Source organism: Clinocottus analis, unplaced genomic scaffold (genome assembly GCF_023055335.1).
Source record: "Clinocottus analis isolate CAN_PGR_092001 unplaced genomic scaffold, fCliAna1.0.p SCAF_17, whole genome shotgun sequence".
Classification (NCBI taxonomy): Eukaryota; Metazoa; Chordata; class Actinopteri; order Perciformes; family Cottidae; genus Clinocottus; species Clinocottus analis.
Window position 1 is genome coordinate 702,431 of NW_027175898.1, and position 19,453 is coordinate 721,883.

The 19,453-nt window shown below is 41.3% G+C and overlaps 1 protein-coding gene across 1 annotated transcript in view; it reads right to left on the bottom strand.

The window, feature by feature from the left end:
* Positions 1 to 19,453, bottom strand: part of babam2 (BRISC and BRCA1 A complex member 2) — a 78,094-nt gene that overhangs the window by 37,478 nt on the left and 21,163 nt on the right. The window contains exons 5-6 of the mRNA XM_068580465.1: positions 16,571 to 16,765; positions 15,405 to 15,479 (exon numbers count right to left, since the gene is read on the bottom strand). Of these exons, the coding sequence (XP_068436566.1) occupies positions 15,405 to 15,479; positions 16,571 to 16,765 (270 nt within the window). The remainder of the gene's footprint in view (positions 1 to 15,404; positions 15,480 to 16,570; positions 16,766 to 19,453) is intronic.

Below are 19,453 nucleotides of genomic sequence, written 5' to 3' on the forward strand. Positions count from 1 at the left end.
ACAGAGGGTGCCGAGGTCCTAGCCTTCATCTCCTTAAATAATCTTTGCCATTTACTTCCACGCTTCTTAAAAGGTGGACGGTGTGGGGGAGAGCATCCCATGTTACACGTCTTCTATAAAGGCACCTGATCGATAAGATGGGTGCTGTATTCATATGCACTCATGGAGATGAGTGAAGGGAGGAGGGGGGGCTCTTTTTTTATTTTTTACATGCAGGCAGAAAAATAAAGAGCCAAAATGTATGTCCCTTGGAGTAATTTCAGGTAAGCCTATTTATAACGATTCAATAGTCCTCGCCAAGTAAAGTAACGACACAAGAGGAATGTATTAGAAATAAATTAGTCACGTGTTAAACACATTTGCAGGTTCTGATAGTTAAAAGGAATGTCGGATTACAATGTAATTGATTATCTGTTATACTTTATATATAGACCTTTAAATATGTTTCATCATCTTATCTTTTATTTTGTTATTATTAAGTATGAAGCCTTTTGCATTGTAAAAAAAGAAGAAAGGACATACATACATATATATACATATACACACACACACACACACACACACACACACACACACACACACACACACACACACACACATATATATATATATATATATATATATGTGTGTGTGTGTGTGTATACATATACACATATGTAATGATAATTTAAATGAAGGAATGTAAAAAACCTTTCACGGACCCTACATTGACAATCCTTGGCCATTACAATACATTTTAAGCAGACGCTCACAACACACTGAGGAAACAAACATACAAAACAGACAAAAGGAACAAAACTACAAAAAAAAAAATGGTGGTGTCACCACCACCATTGACAGATATACTGAGCAAATATGCTCCCTGGTTGCATGTTTGCCATGACATCACCAGGCGATGGATGACTCAATTACAGTGAGGAATATGTTGTTCATCATCTGCAAACAATTAAAAATTCTCGGCGTCAGAGGCATTCTGTGGCATTAGTCACTACATACGGTCCCACACCTAGTGATGATATGATGAGGCAAGACTTGATAGGCCGAGTGTGCGTCATCATCGATGGGAGGCGAGGGCACGGATGTGTCTCTGATAAAAAATTATCCGATGAGAATTATGAGCCAAATATGGCAGCGTTGCATGTAAAAATGGGAAATATATAAAGAAAACTATATAAATAAATATAAAAAAACATAAGGGAGAAGGCGAGGAGATGGGAGCTGTCACAAAGCCGAGAGAAGGTGAAAGAAATGAAAAGGTCAAGGAGCTCACGTTGTTGCAAACCACCTCGTCTTGCGGCCGGGGTCTGGTGCCACTAGTCATGTGTCACAACAAGGGATGAAGGAGGATGCCTGACTCCTCCACCCCAGGGCACGACCTTTCTGACAACTGGGCTGTCAATGCAGCACCAAGGGTTGTTGCCGCAAGTGATGGGTCAGAGGATGGGAGTGTACTGACGGAGGAGAGGACGAACGACACAAAAGGCCGTTTCCATCCGTATCCAAACCAACAAACCTAACCCTCTGACCTTTTCGCACTTCCCTTTATTCACACTTTTTGGAAACAGTGAAAGCTTTAATAAAATAAGGATTTATCTGCACAAGTGCACAGGCGTTTTTAGCTATTAGTCATAATTAGACCTCTGGTCAGGTGGAATTTGTGTGCAGCTAATGGTGAAAATTATGTGACATCACTGGGCATAAGAAGTAGATGAAGTCACTGTCGTTTTTTACTCTGAATGGTCCATAATTTACTGAATGAACATCATGCTGTACTGAAGAAGACTTAAACTAGAGATTGAGGCCATAAACTCATGTTTACAATGTTTACTGAGGGAATAAATCAAAAGAGAAGGAGAGTCATTTTCTCATATACTTCTATACAACCAGAGAAGGCACCCCCTGATGGCCATCAGAAATAATGCAAGTTTAAGGCACTTTTGCATTGGCTTCACTTTCCAGAACTGGAGGTTGCTGTCTTTTTTTTGCGATCCAATTTTTATTGATTTTCTAGATATGCAGACAAAGAAAAGAGGTGTACAATAAAATATACATACTCACATAATCATATAATAAAGAAATACAAGACAAAAAAAACAGTGGTATATGCATGTACATACGCACCCTCATGTACACACACACACACACACACACACACACATACATACACATACATATTGTGTTAATTATCCCCCTCCCACTGTTAGCTGTAGACCTAAAGCTGTAGAATAAAACGAGGATCCACTCGTAAAAAAGGCTAAAGCCACCCTGCCCTAACAGGTGCAAATACAGTGAGAGTGCTGTGTATCAAGCAGAGCCTGCACCTTCTTTTTGATAAAGTATAAGCGATATACTGCTGTAAATTATGTGTCAGGTATTGTACAAGGTCCTTTACAAATTAAAATAAAATGATAACAAATACATAACTCGGATTTGCCCTTTGGATATTGACATTGGTTGCCTCCCCATTTGCGCTCGCCATTATCAGTAATGGTTATGTCGTCACCCAAAGGTCAAGTTCAAATATTTACATTTGGCTCTCCTGGGTGTTTCTGGGTGTGGACACCACCGACCACAAATTGATATTTACTAGAGCACGGATACTTTCTGGTTTGCATTGGCTTTCTATTCTTAGGATTCAGACGAAGGTTCCAGGACATCCAGCTGTCTACATGTCCAGTCATACTTATTCCAGGCTATTCCATGGAGTCACACAGCAGTAAATTATAACGACCTCACGCTCTGAGTGACTTTTGCACATAATGCCGGTGAGATCAGTATGATGAAGCACAGAGTAGTTCAGTGCATGCGGTTACAGAACAGAGACACAAGAGGAGCGCGTAAAATGTTTTTACTTTTATCAAAGATTTACCACAAACCATTTCTCAACATAACCAGGACATTTCCAGACAATGTTTTCTCAGGCCCAACGCCAATGGCACCCACACACTGACCTCTCAGGCTGTATCAGGCTGAGTGCTTCAGTGTAAGCGCTCGGAAGGGTTAAAAGGACTTTAATGACACTTAAACACTGTTCACTCTGTCAGCACTGTTGACGTTGTTTGCACTGTTTGCAACGTTAGCTGCTGGCCTCCAGCCACCGGCTTAGCTTTCATCATGTTGAGTGCGGTACGGACGCATTACATGTGCTCTGAATTCCGTATCGAGAACATTTTAACAAAAATGATATTAACATGACACACAAAAGAGAGAGGTTGTGAAAGGAGGGAAATACACAGAATTTGAGAGCATTTAATTATGTCTTAGAACGGCAGTTCGGAAGGCCACAGATCTGTGCATCATAAATATCAGTTGAGACAGGGATCAGCTTTTGGGTGATGCAACCCTGGAAACTCAAGAGTACACGGGGAGTACACGAGGACACAATGGCCAATACACAATGTATTTACTAACTTTTCGTCTTTGGTGTCAGAGAGAAAGCGCTACAGTTGCAGCTGCAATGTGAGTCAAATGCTTTCACTGCAACAGGTGGTTTTTCACGGAGGCCCACGGAAACCAGTCACATGCACTAATGATTAAAAACATTATATAACACTGTGTGTGTCTGTGACAGTTACCCCCAAACATTACTTGTTAACACGCAAGTACACAGGTGTTCTTTGATTTCAGCACTATGCCCACAAAGGGAAAGTATGACTGTGCTGTGCTTTCTTCGTGACAGTCAGTACCATGCTTTCATCTCACTCATGTTCCAGTTAACATGGGCAACTTCATCCAGAATCTCTTTAACTTTGTGTGACATTTTCTCAGAGAGCTGAAAGGCGGTGGAGTACCAGATGTGAAGCCACCTGGTAGTAATCACAGCGGGACTCACAAATCCATAGAGCTTGTGAAGAAGACAAAACAGATACAAAATGTCTGGACTGCCAACAAGGAGGCTCAATTACAGACAATTACAGACTCTATCAATAAACCACAGGTTCATCCAAGGTGGACTTTTAAAAAACTGAACAAATAAGCAAAGACTAAGGACAGATTGTGTGTCAACTTGTTGGAGCTACCACAGAGCCCACACCGTCACTAACTGCTCTCCCTGAAGAAATGTTTTTGGAAAAACTGACTTACTAAATGTAACTTCAAAGAGAAGCAGAAGAGTCGACAATATGCATTTGAAGGATTTTTCCAGGAAGTCAAACTGACTAAAAAAAGATAAAGATCTACAGATCAGTGTAAAAGTGAAACACCCTCCAGACAGAAGACAATAAAATGAAGGCACAACACTGTTCCTCTTTATTTTAACTTTTTTATTTATTTTTACTGTTACCATCATTTTAAATCAGCATGTGTGTACATTCAGTATACCATCAGTGTAGCATAGACGTGCCAATGCTAGTGAATGATGTGCTAACGTACTTTGCTCCACAGGTTTTAACCATAAAGAGCTCCAAATTCGTTAAATAATGCAGATCAGCAATACGAAATGCCCTGTCTGGATTAGCATTAATAAAGCTCTGATACAGCTGTAGAAGAGCCAACTCCCAATTATCGCTTAATGGTAGGGTGGGAAATGGCCATGCATACACATTTTCTCACATACACATTTGCTGATTTAATGCGGTTACAGTTTGCAATGCATTTGGTGGTAAAACTGGCTAGTGAGGCGATATCAAGGGCAGGCTGGATAGCATGCATGCATTGTCTCCTTTGAATCCCTTGTGTGTTTAAAGGGAAATGGGAATAAAAAACACAATATAGATGCAATGTAAATATATTGAAAGGTTATTTCCATATCAAAAACAGGGTTTTGTTTTCATAAAAATATTTAACAATGTTTATATATATATATATATATATATATATATATATATATATATATATATATATATATATATATATATATATATATATGTGTATATATATATATATATATATATATATATGTATATATATATATATAAAATATCGACTTGCAGACAATAATTGTACTAAAGAATATTTGAGAGTGTCTACCGGATCTTTTTACAAGCCTGAATCAGATAGGACCTTTGTCCTTTCCCCTCCCACCCGCCTCCCCAAAAGGACTAACAAACGACTGACCCCCCTCTCTTTTGCAACTGCATCCAGAGCTCTTGCAACAGAGTACGTTTTAGTTTGCTGAGCCAGCAAACTCAGAAGAGGGTTGTGCATTTCCTGATATCAGATAATACCCATATATGGTATAATTTAGTAACGGTACTGATTGGAAGTAATTAAAGTAAACTAATGACACAGTCAGTAATTGCAATAATGCGACAGTTAGTACATGAAGATACAAAGACGAAATACTATCTTGAGAATCAAAATGTAATATTTAAACACTTCCAACTTCTGTTTTAGAGCTGTTACGTCTGACATTTAAAGTAATCTTCAAGAGCATACCAAGCCATAGTACATCCACCATTTAAAAGCCACATAATTGTTTATCTGCGTGGAAGCATTGGCTGGCCTTTTCAGATTTCAGTGGTACACTGCATTAGTGAAGCCCAAACTGGCAATTACTTGACGATGTCTTTTGGGCAACTTGCTTCCCTATTAAATGCCATGTCTCAATGCTATACAGACAGGCCATCACTCAGCAACAGGACTTTCAAAAAGGCACCATGAAAACTCAATGCATCCGGATATGCCTTGGTTCTACCCTGCATGTATTTCAAACACATAGCTGCAGATCGGCTCTGCATTTTCAGGGCAGGAAGTAGCACATGCAATGTTTAATTGAGCCATTAAAAACATATGTTATGCACATTTCAAAGAGACTTCCTTTGACGGTGCAGAGAGTACATGTTAGATGACAGTAATCCCTGATTAAATTTGTTACTGTATCATATTCATAAAAAAATACATTTATGTTCTCATTTACTGCAGTTCATCATAAAATGTTGAGTAAAACTTTTGCACAGAAATATATTATTTTTATTGAAAATAGCTTGCTTAACCTTACCGACACCTCAGGGACTACATCTCCTTTGTGTCTTTGGGTAGCTGCTGTAAAGTATGTGCACAGATGCAGCAGAAGGACTACCTTATTCTTTGCAGAGCTCCAGTAGAGGCTGTGCAAAAAGAAAGAGATGAGACAGAAGAGGCAGGGCTGAGGCAACAAGCAGAACACTCTAGGCATTATGGGAGTAACCTGCAATTATTTTATAGCTCTTAAGATTCCTGAGCTCTTAGTCAGTGTTTACCGTGCAAGGGCACGGCAAGGCCACAAATTACAACCACTTGCTTTGGCACCAAACGCTCAACAGTCACGCACAGGCCTCAGCTCTCTATCAAAGTAGCAGACAGGCCGAGAATAGAAAGACAAAAAGGTGACGGATGGACAGCAGCCATTAGGTCATTTTTGTTGGGTTTTGTTTTGTTTTTCCTTCCGTCATGCGTTTCCACTGTGGGTCTTTTCAGACTGCATAATCCAATAACAGCTAATGCTACTTGATTCATTCTTTCAGCTATTTTAACCCAATGTAAAGACATGTGGGCAAAACCACAACAGTGGAATGAGGCTGTCAAAGTGTGCAGCAGACACAAGCGCCATTAAGTTGCCTACTCTGGTCATGACACGGCAAAAGACACAAACAGACAGCAGAGACTGTATCGGCCGATCAACGTTAAGATAGCCTTAATGGACACCTAATGACGGGCACAGTTGTGTGTTCGTTTATGCATGCATGTGCGCTTGTGTAGTGACCATAATATGGTTTTCTAGGACTGCGTAGAGAGTTGTGAAATACTTCTCATGTGACGCAATGGGATGTCTTCAGCCACGACTTCTCCAAACGCTCAACTGCCTCGCATGTGGAGGACGTAAGCTGGACAGAAAACCGCAACAACAAAAGCCTCAAGAGCGGTTGAGAAAGGAGTGACAATTATGTGGCAACCGGAAAGGTATGGTCACCGCAACTGCTGTCAACAGGTTTTGGAACTGTTTTGACCATATCTAGGACGAATTCAATCAAATATGGATAGAATGAGAGATTAGAAACCCAGAGATTTGGGTAGAATGAGACTATATGTAGGTAGAATGAGAGAAGATTTAGGTAGAATGAGACTAGATCTGGGTAGAATGAGATAATATGTAGATAGAATGAGAGCAGATTCAGGTAGAATGAGACCAGATTTAGGTAGAATGAGACCAGATTTAGGTAGAATGAACACAATATTTAGGTAGAATGAGACCAGATTTAGGTAGAATGAACACAATATTTAGGTAGAATGAGACCAGATTTTGGTAGAATGAACACAATATTTAGGTAGAATGAGACCAGATTTAGGTAGAATGAGACCATGTTTAGGTAGAATGAGACCATGTTTAAGTAGAATGAGACCATATTTAGGTAGAATGAGACCAGATTTAGGTAGGATGAGACCATATCTGGGAATAATAGGACCAGAATCTGGCTGTCAGTAATCCTAAAATCAGTTCATTACTTGGTAATGGCTGACAGCTGCTAATATTCTAAGTATATTTCAAAACCCCTCTTTGAGAAGAAAAACAAATGGCCAATAAAGAAATACATATAGGTGATTGTTTAGAATACATAATACCTACTTAATCAGCCACCTGACCTCGTACTATAAGTGATCCTTCATGTTTGATCCCTTCATAACTCATTTAACAGTAAACCAGAAAACGAACTGGTGATGGATTTTTTTCTTCTTTTTTTATTGGCAGTGTACAAACTGGAATTATGTGGAGAAAACCCACAGCGTAAAGGTTAATCATTAAAATTATATTTTTAACTCTGTATTGCTGAATGCCCTTGAGCAACGCAGCAATGTAAACAGCATGGCTGCTGTGAGGACTGAACAATGCATTGTTATTATATCTAATGTGCTATTTCAATGCAGTTTCCAAATCGGAGCTGTGATACAGCAGTGTTTGACAAACTGAAAAATGACCAACCATCAAGATCCAATTCACAATAAGCCATAGTGAAGATGGCACGTACCTTCCTGACCGTTTTTGGGGCTTTTTCCTCATCATCTTATCCTATCTAGAATAAGTAACTAGTCATTTCGAAGAGATACAAGATCAATAACGTGTGCTATTAAAAACATATTACATGTTTAATCAATTTAAGCTATCTCAATTGACTCAAAGGTGTGCTGTAGATACAAGTCTTAAATAAAAGATTACGGAAGAAATTCTGCAAATGTATTTGGTGACCCAAATGAAATGTCCAGTCTGTGAGGATGACTGGTCTGCAGTATCTTTAGGTCTTCAGTCTGACATCAATTGTTGTCGGATGTGACTTTCCAGTAATTATTAATACCTTGAGTCGCCAACAAATGCAGCCATTATCAATGACGAGGATTAGAAACATTCACAGGAAAAAATAACATTGTCAATTGGAATGTTTTATTGGTCAGATACGTTTCAATTACATTACACTCCTCAATTTGCTCAGCTCGAGTGGGGTCAGAGAACTGTGCATTCGTCGGTGTTGTGGATTTTACTATTGACATCATTGATTTTGTATTTCTGACAATACTTTAATTGTTTGTTTCTCCACAGCGCTCTTTCCCTCCCGAGGGGGAAGGCGGTGCTATTGTTTAGCAGTGTGTCAGGAACATGTTTTAAGAGGATCAATAGAGGACAATTTGTATGTTTTCTCTGTGACGCGTTTAACAAAGCTGATTTGTAGCTCATTAAATAGTAAGAGGAATTATTATTAAAATGGAAAAAGTTAGGACCCATACAGCCCACCATACTTAATAATATTAAATTATAACCACAATATTAACTTGCAAAGACAGCCCGATATGCTTTATTTGTGAATTGTGATTTGAATACTGACTGATTATTTTTAATTTCCCATCTAAAAAAAAAAAAGGTTTGGGGATGCAACATTTGCTTTAGGTTAAGTTAAGAGAAAAGAATGGAAATGAAAAGGAAGCGCAGAAATGACAGTGCGACCACAAACGAAAAGACATAACGAGAGCCAGAGGCTCTGCTTCACCCTGACCCTCCCCTGTCCTGCCAGGCGCTGCATGCGGAGCTCTGAAGGTTAAAGTGTGTGTGTGTGTGTGTTGTGTGTGTGGGGTGAGAGGGGGAGGGGGGGGGGACGATGGACGAGGACGCTCGCCTAAAAATAATTAGAGTAAAAATAATTAGATGTAAGTGCTCTTGTTGAAGCATACACAGCTTGCACAGACAAACCTAGGATACATAAATGCCCAGGGCTCAATGCACCCATCCCTCAGGTCAGTGGAGGAGGGGGAAGCAAAATTGACCTGGGGGAGTTGGATACTGGTTGCCGGGCATTAGACAGGCTTGGCATAGAAACATAAATGAAAAAAAGTGTACAAATACAGATCTGTTTAGACGGTTTTAGGAAATATTCCTATTTGCTTTCTTGCAGAGTTAGATTCCGCTGGCATATATGGGAAGAACAGAAGGCTACATCCAGCAGTTGGGTTAGCTAATTTTAACACACAGACTAAACTAAGCTAAGCGAAGCATTGCCTGTAGCTTTAAACATAAGATAACATTGGGGATGGGTCAATCTTTCCATCCAACTCCAACACCAGAAAGCGATTTAGCGCATTTCCCAAAAATGTTGACCTATTCCTTTATTAACTGTGCTGAAAATGTGTTGCCAACAAAGACTGGAAATACTTTGAACTAACCCAGAAGCATCACCCTCCAATAAAGCTGACAGAACGAACGCAAGAGCTTAGAGTTAAAAAACAACAACAATTGGAGCCAGTGAGGTGGGAGGGGAGTGGGGGGTGGGGTGGAGGGGCGGGGGGGGGGGGGGGGGGGGCTTGTCAGGATTTGTAACAACAATCACTAAAGATAATGCATTTAGTTAAATAGATGTTCAGCTTACAGCTGTAACATACTGTTACAGACATAACAGTATGTATGGCTATTACACAGAGAGCTACACAATACAGCAGATATTAGTTAGTTCACAAGACGGGTCACCTGAAACATCCTATTAGATCAATGACAGCTGCTTGAGGTCCTTCAAAACACACACACACACACACACACACACACACACACACACACACACACACACACACACACACACACACACACACACACACACACACACACACACACACACACTCGCTTTGGAGCTGGTGACATGGGCCAGTGCTTGTGGGGGAAACAAAGCTCAAGTGAAGCGAAAGCAGAGGGCTCAGTCACGAAGATGGCGTCACTCCGTGCTGATCAGTGGGGACATTTAGAGGCAAGCCGCTGCATATACACATACGCTGCTGAGCGGGCACGGACCAGACGCAAAAAAAAGGGACATCTTTTAACCAAAAGGTCACATCTGTAACGTTCTATGTATTAAGGAGAATCGTTGATTAGCACAAAGCAGGACAAGGATTCCTCAGTAGCGCTAAAGCTGGTGGATATGGCCTGAAAATAAAATCTCAGATTTACAATTTAAATCAATAAACATTTCTGGCCACATGACAGCGAATGTGCTTTAACATGTTGGATGCGTTTCCAATCCCATCCGACACCCCGTCCTCTTCTAATATACTGCTCTCTCCGTTGCTAAAAAAGCTGACCGGGAACCAGCAGGTGGGTCGTCCAGCGCACCGCCAGCTTTTTCATTCGCAACTTTAACTTTTGATTGCCATTGCTAAGGAGATGCTGCCGTTTTGGGGAACTAACACCTCTATTTGTTGCTGCATGCTGCCATTTTGATGTAGTATCTCTATTTGAAACTCCAGTTTTGAAAAGTAAAACCAATGCGAAAGTGCCTCGAGCTTGCTTTCTCTCTGACTTGCGACTTTTCTGGTTGCAAAAAGAAAACAGATTGTATAGAACTCCATAGAAAATGACTCTACTTCTCTCTTGATGCATTCCCTAAGTAAAAATTGTACACATGAGTTTAGTTTTTTTAGTTTCATCTCTAGTTTCAAGTCTTCTTCAATAGAGCATGATGTTCATTTAGTGAATTATGGTCCATTCAAATAGACCATAAAGCAGAGAATGCTTTAGGGCGGGCTTACTGTGACAGGTCGCTACCATGGCATGTCCAGTCTGGGAGTTGTTCCGTGTTTTCTTCTTACAAATTTACCTCTTTCATAGTGGGTTTTCCCTTCATGAAAGTAAATTATAGAATATCTTATTCTGCATTTGGTTGTATTACTAATACAACCAAATCCAATGGTCTGAAAAGAACTCACACGCTTACTCTGAATCATGGGAGCTCTGAGAAGCTTCTGGCAGTTTGGTGCCGTAATTATCCACTTCATGAAAATCAATTTTCATTTTTAAACATCATCCTCAACCATGAATTTGAATGAATCAATAAAATATAGGTAGACTTAGGGGGGTGTAGTAAGCTTTCTGGCATAAAGCATAGAGTGTTCCTGCATCTCGTCTTCCCATCCAGAATAAATGTGTTAAGTAGACCGTACCAAACAACACAAGCCAGCCGGGTTGAAAGACCTCAGCGATGGGAACAAACGTCCTATCCAGTGGGAGGTCAAAGGTCAACACTGAATGAGCGGATAAGAGTAAGAGCAACATTAAACGGGTGACAGCCCAGAGGTCAAGGTACGATCAAAGGATGAGACACTAAAACGATGCCCGAGAGGACCACGTGCCCTTTAGAAAGAAAACTGAAAAAAACTGCCAACATCCATCTGTGTGCATTTCACTGTCCTACCACTTTCAGTGTCCTTCCTACTCTTTCATTTCGACAATGAAGGGATGCCCCCTTTTAAAACCAAAAATAATGAAAAATAATAAACTTCCTCCCTCCTCCCCGAGGCTGGGCAGTGCATGCAGGAAGGTAAACATGTCCACTGTGGTGAGCTCAGACCATGCGGATGCCTCGCTTCAGGTAACAGTCGTCCTCCACAGCTCTGCGCCCACGAGCAACATCTCGGCGTTCCACTAGCCGGGCAGAGCAGCCTCGTGTCTGAACAGATTTCCGCTCCAGCGCCAACCCGTCCCTCCTCAAGCAAGGACATCCACAGACTTGATGAGGAGGTTGATTCAAATCAGGGTCAACAGTCTGACCTCTACCTACAGTACCTGGCTGACGGCTTGTATTCAGTCTGAAAAGCATCGCTTTTAAAATAAATATTTAAAAATTGTGTGGACTGTTTCAAAGACAGACCTGCTAGCGACCATGTTAGAACTCATTTTGAGGACTTATTGGGTGTTCAGACCAGTGACTTTCATGTGTTCAAGCAGGGCTGCAACAACAAATCGATAAAATCAATAAAAATCGATTATAAAAAAAGTTGGCAATGAATTTCATTATCGATTCGTTGTGTCGCGCAATTATTACGCCACTCAATAAGTCGCGGAGATGTTTGAGTATTGAACAAAACAGTTGAGTGGAGCGGAGCGCGCAGCTACAGGAGCTTCTGGTGCAGCCTGTTGTATCCTCTCGTATGTCACTTCATAGTTGCGTTGCGTGTACAATAACTTAACAGCTAGGCTAACCGTTGTCGTTAGCTCGCTAGCTAGTCGTTCATTCCCCGTGTTTGAGCTGTTGGGTTAGATAACGTCTTCGTTTTAAAATACCGCGGAGGCTTCAGAGAAGCAACGAGTAAATATCTCCTCTGAGGTGCAGAACACAGACCTGCGTTCAACAGTCCGATATAATGTGGCTTCATGCAGAGGAAGTGCTGCTGGGATTTGTAGTTTGATATCTAATTAACACCCTTTGTTTAGGAAAAGTGCAGTGCGTAAATTATCCGTTGATACATTGAGTGGTTACTTCTGGAATATCATCTCTTGTTCTCTGAGTTCTGAGTGTGTACGTCTGTGACTCTGAGTGTGTGTGTGTGTGTTTGTGAGTGTGCATCTCTGTGAGTGTGTGTATGTTTGTGAGTGTACATCTCTGTGAGTGTATGTGTGTTTGTGAGTGTGCATCTCTGTGAGTGTGCGTGTGTTGTGTGAGTGTGTGCGTCTGTGAGTGTGCATGTGTGCGAGTGTGCATGTTCTGACGTTCAAACAAATCCAGTTAAGTTTTCTAATTTGTCTTTCTTTATTTTTTTTAAATTGTTTATTGTTAAGATTTGTTGCACTGTGAATTTGCACTGTCAGTTCTGTTTTTGTAATAAAAGGTTGCAAATTAATGCTTTAAATTATTTTTTTATCTGATTAATCGAAAAAAATAATCGACTGATTAATCGATTATTAAAATAATCGTTAGTTGCAGCCCTATGTTCAAGTAATGCAAAGGGGGGTATGTCTGCGACCCTGATTGCTGATCAACACTGTATACAATAGGGCTGCAACAACGAATCAATATATAATCGACCGATTAATTGATTATTAAAATAATCGTTAGTTGCAGCCCTAACTGCATATATCAACCACACATTCATGAAACTATAAGACTGTACACTGTGACCATAACTTCATCTTTATATCTTCTACTTCTACTTATTTTCTCCGTAGAACGTGAGTTTCTTGACATCTGGCTGACACAGCGCCTTGCCAGGTTACACTGCATTGCAGAGCCCAAAATACCACCTGCATATGACACGCTAGTGCAAGTCAAATTTGAGCTGAGCATGTTATTCTCAGCAAAACATGCACTTGGTACAGAAAATATGTGGGCCACAACCCATTACTACCAATAAAATGTCATTCAAAATATAATACTGTTTATGTATTCAGGAACAAAACTGTTTACGTTACACATACAAAGAATTTGGCTCGGTTTATTTTAAAACGGGGTGAAAATGTTTGGTGCTTAATTTATTGGAGCCCAAAATAGGCCACATAAGCACAATCAATCAAACTGGCGGGCTCTCTGCTTCCTGGTTACACTTACAATCCAGGAAAGAGTCAGATATGCGAATGTGGTGTTGGACAGATGTGCACTGTGTGTTTTCATCATGTTCACAGCCACAATCTGCAATCTATACACACACACACACACACACACACACACACACACACACACACACACACACACACACACACACACACACAGAGGATATACAGTATATATACGCCAACTTCACCAGTATGGAATTACTTCTAGTGCAGAAACAATGCACATAAAGAATCGACTTTAAACAAGCGTCCTCACTGACAAAAGTAATTGCACGACGCCCATCAAACTGAAAATTCAGGTCATCGGTTTGGCGTGCAGTACAGTTGTGTTCTTAGAGTCCAGCCTATACACTGCATAATCCCGTCCCTCTGTAATGCGTGGGAGGACAAGGTGTGGGCTGATGTTCATTACTTTCCTCTCTGCGAGTCGATACTCTTTCTCAGTCTTCCATTGCTCCCATGGTGATACTATGTATACCCAAGCTGCCAGATGCAGCACAATACTGCAAGTGTGTGTGTGTGTGTGTGTGTGTGTGTGTGTGTGTGTGTGTGTGTGTGTGTATCTGTGTGAGGCAAAGAACACATGATGTGATTAGGGTGACAGAAACGTACATCCTTATCCAAGACTTCGTCTCTAATAAAATCACTAAATATTACAAGGAATTTGTCTCTGACAACATTGTGTCAATGGCTACCACCGCCCACTGGTTAACGGTGTCAGTGTGTCTGCCTCCACCTTGAAAGCCTTTCCATAGAAACCGCCAGCAAGTGACAGCATGCAAGTTTGAAAAAAAAGGACATTTTTTGAGAAACATGGGGGACACTGGAGGCTGATGTGAGGCTGACGACGGTTGCCGTTCCCCTTATGTTTACCATCATTTCTCTCCATAAACACGAGGCCAGGCTGGAAAAGGCCAGAGAGCCAGGGCCTCCAGCATGCAGGCAGTCGAAGACGGGGGTGAGAAGGAGGGGAGGGCAGTGAGTGAAAAGAGAACTGTAGATAAGGGAGGGAGTGGGAGAGAGGGGTTAAGGCAATAACTGATGAGAGAGATAGAAAGAGAAAGAGAGAGAGAGAGAGAGAGATAGAAAGAGAAAGAGAGAGAGAGAGAGAGAGAGAGAGAGAGAGAGAGAGAGAGAGAGAGAGAGAGAGAGAGAGAGAGAGAGAGAGAGCGCGCGCAAGAGAGAGATCGGGCGAAGCTGCCTCCAGACACCACGCGGCTCAGAGCAGATCGAGAGTGACGGCTTGCTGATTAGTCAACTCACAGCCCCCCAAGACCAGAGTCTGCGTGCGTGCGTGCGCGCACACACACACACACACACACACGCACACACACGCGCACACACACGCGCACACACACGCGCACACACACGCGCACACACACACACACACACACACGCTGTGCAGTTCATTTAAATAAACCCTACTATTATCGTTGAAAAGAAATAATAAAAACAGAAGTGGAGAATGTAAACAAAAGAACAGTTCATTTACATCCTAAAGAAGCTTGTGTCAAAACCTACGTTTTCAGCACTGTCCACAGGTCCCCAACGTGCATATATGGACATAATGCGACGCAGGAGTGAACATTGATCAATTGTAAGAATGTGTACAGGGAGGTTGGTGGTTAATTACCTTAAGAAGGTAGACGGGGATGTTGCTAAAGTCCCCAGGTAGCTTGAGGAGGAAACGGGCTGAGAACTCTCCTGTCTGGAGAACAAGGAACAGGGTTTCAGCATACACGTCATAGAGTAACACAAAAATATTACATGTATGGAAATGTACAGTGTGCAGATTAAATTACCATCAAAAACCGTAGAGCTGGGTTTCGTTGGAAAAAATGTAAAACTCCAGACTAATAACCAAAGATGCTCTCAAATCTCCACGAAATAATGAGTACGTAGTCTGTGACTATGTGACGTGGTTATGGTGAAACGTAACTCCAAACGCAACTTAAAATAACTGCCCGTTTTGACTTTTAGTTTCACACAGGACACAAACAGCAGTCTCCAGGGTTAAAGTCTTGCAACAAATGTATATATGAGGCACAATAAGGCGACAATGTTTTTAAATTATGTTTTTTTTGTTGTTGTCTTTTTAGTTGGACAGCTGCAAATGCAAAGGGAGGCAGGAAACGATTCCATTATCAGGCCGCCGCTCAGTAAACTTTCTTGACTATGAGACACTGTCGTCTTGTTGTTTTAAAGCTCCAAATTAATTAAAATATGCTACCTGATATACTTAATGTTCTGCTATGACATACTGAGCAGGTCATTTTGGTTTATTTAAATGCACACAATCTGAATGAGTACAAACTGCTCAGAGCGACTGAAAGGTCTGCAGGTCTGCTCTTGGTAATAACGTGCACATTTATGCGGCATGAAGCCCAATAATTGACTAGAAACGTAAAACGTAGCGTGACCACAATATTGTGTTGAGTTATCGTCATTGTGTCCTTGAGAATTCGTCTTGACAGAGACACACAGACGCAACCATGACGGCACAGTGATCTGAAACCATGTGCATATTTGGGCTGACCAAAAAAAAGAATAGAAGAAATCCGGAACACATGATTCTGACTCGTCTGACACTAGCTCCTTTGTACAAGCTAACAGGAAGTTTATACAACATGCTATTTACAAGGAATGTCTTTTAAAGACTGCAGAGAAAATGTATTGCCATTATGAGATGGGTTGGACTCACAAGTATGTATGTTCTAAGCTGAAGACTGACACAGATGTACCAGTAACACAGGAACCACGGTTCTGTCGCCAACTAAATGCCGCTTGACAGTTGCCTACCCAGCTGTTCTTGCGTCCGGCGTAAATCTCCATGTTGCGGGCGTAGTTGGGATCCTCCAGCAGACTGTCGTACTCGAAGAGCAGCCTGGAGCTTTCGCGCAGACGCTGGCACTGGTAGTGGTGGTACTGCTGGAGGAGCTCCTTCACCAGCTGCAGCAAGCATTCTGGATCCCCGGCGTCCCACCGGACCAAGTGCTGAGGACGAGGCCGAAAACAGACATTCAGACAGGACATCGGCCATTTGTTAAACATGTGAACAATGTAAAATCCACACACGGTTTATTGTAATAGCCTATATGCTATTTAATGCTATATTTGTTTGGCTTTTTTTTAATGTTGTGGCTGATTTGGCAAGCACTCCTCTAAACTCAATGTAGGCAGATATAGGGATTTCATTCTAGCACAAACAGGAAACAGAGTGCAATGCTAACTCAAGCTAAAAGGGATAGTTCAACCCCCCCAATTAAAAAACACATATTTTACAACTTAACCTGTAGTCCTAATTATAGACCTAGATTTCTTTTGTGTGAGTTGCCGAGAGTTGCAGATATTAACTGAAAAGATGTCTGCCTTGTTGTCAATATGATGGAACTTGTTGGTGCTTTGCTTGTGGTGCCAAAAAAAACTATATGCACTCTATTTTCTTTCTACCGAACTACACCCAATATCTGTATCACCCCGCACAGGGAAGCGTGCATCTATTGAGTGCTACAGAGTCCAGAAACCCACCCAAAAAAGAGTTGGCATCTCTTCTTTTCCGGTTAAAGAGAGCTAAGCTAAAGAGATTTTAACTTTGAAGCTTTTGTGTCTTTAGAAAGGTGGTTGCTAGCAAGTGGCTAAATTACTCTACAAAACGTGATACCCCAGTCGACCTAGCTCAGTGGCAGCGACGTTGAACTTATCGGGTGTCGTTCATTTACAGGCTATCATTTGCTTCTTACGTCTGCCGATTGCATTCATGTTTTTAAAAAAAAAAAGTGACAAAAAGCAACTCAAACCAAAAAATATCGAGATTGATAAACAGCACAACAGGAAAAAGGGAAAAATAACTAGAATGTGTTTTGAATTTTGACTTTAAGATTTCAAAATGTCAATGGCAACAAAAACAAGTTGAAGGTCACATATATTATGTTGTGGATGACCACTCGTTGACTTCCTGTATTGTATAAAAGGTACAAAGCACTCAAACATGCAGTCTGAACTCACTGGCATACATGGCGGTTATATGACAACCTCTAAAGGGCTGATCAATTTGAACAACCCATTATGGTTCTGAATGACACTTGAGACAACATTGGAAAAACGATTGGAAATGATTAAATAGCATTTGTATAGCCGATAGAACACTGGGGTTTGACAGAGAGTTGGGAGGACCATGTAGGAGAAAAAAATATTGTGTCTGGAAGAAGAAGAGAAAAGAAAAAAAAGTCACAGTAATAACCTAATTCTGACAAGCGGTATTTCCCATTAACAGATCCGAAGGAAAGGGGTTGTGCCAAAGGATGTCCTGTTTCCACGGAGATTCAGATTGATGTGGAAAAGTACTGAGCCTTTGTCTGTCCTCTGTTGCCATACTGATTGGCAGTTAGAGATGTTCGATAAGGGTGCACTGGGTTGTTTGTAGCATGGGGATGTACATCTCATACACGGTGCAGTAATTTAGGAAAAGAACATTTTCATGTCTCTCTTCATGTCTCTTGCATGTCGAAAAGCTCAACAGCGCTCACAAGACTTTGACTCCCACAATCTCCTCTTCAGCAATCCCCCAACAGCACTCAACCAACTGAAGCCCGGGAGCAATATGCTAATTTACAGAGGGAAAAAAAGTAGAAAAACAAACTACAATCATATGCACCTGTCAAATATGAGTCAGCAGAACCGACCACAAGTGACTCTCCACCGGGTTCATTCTACCATATGGAAGTCTTTCCACACTATAAGGGGAACCCGTCCACTGATGTGCGAGGAATAAAACGCTTATAATTAAATGCCAACATCAACGCGTGGAAATAAAACAAATTGCAGGCAACATGTCAAGTCTAATAAGGACAACTGGATGGCTGAGCTGTTGGGGAATGAATTCCATAAAAGCTTTTTAATGGACGCAATGAACGCAAATCAAGACCAAATTAAAAAATTAACAAAAAAAACAAACTAACTGGCTTAATAAGTTTGCCGTACGGTTTGGACTTTGAAATGATTGGGCTTGTTCATTTAGAGATTTGTCCATTTTTACACTACCTTTTCACACTGTTTTAAGTTGATTCATGTCATTTGTATAGAAACCGCTTAAACAAAAAGTTAGTAAGTCTTTTTAGCAGTAGTTTCAAGGCATGATGCGAGTGTCTGCAGTCCTCAAAGTGAAAGTAATCCTTCCCCAACCATCATCCCGACTCATTCTGAAAGTGGAGGCTCAAACTGCTGCAACTTGACGATGACAGAACTATGAAACCTGAAGTCGCACGTAGCAGCCTCTGCCTTTACGTAGCACTCGGGCCAATTAAATACAGGGTCAATCTAAATGATGGGCAAATCAAAACAGGAAAGGCAATTTGGGTGTGTGAGTGGGAGGAAGGATTAGTAGGCGCTGGAAAGACTGTAACCATTAATAGAAATAGCATGTAGGTGTCAAGTCAAAAGTGGGATGTCTTTGACTCGCATTAGCTCGTCTCCCTGACTGTCTGTCTTTTTGTTCGCCTGTCTTCCTGTTCTTGTCTAGCAGCCCACAACAGCCCGGTGATGGAGAAAGCTTCCATTGTTTTAGAGCACCCCCCACCCCCCAACCCCTTTGCCGTAAGAGAGACAGTGACCTCATCGTCCCGATCCACTGGTGATTACCAGCAATGCCGGGATTCCCGAAACGAGGGGGCGATACAAACAAGG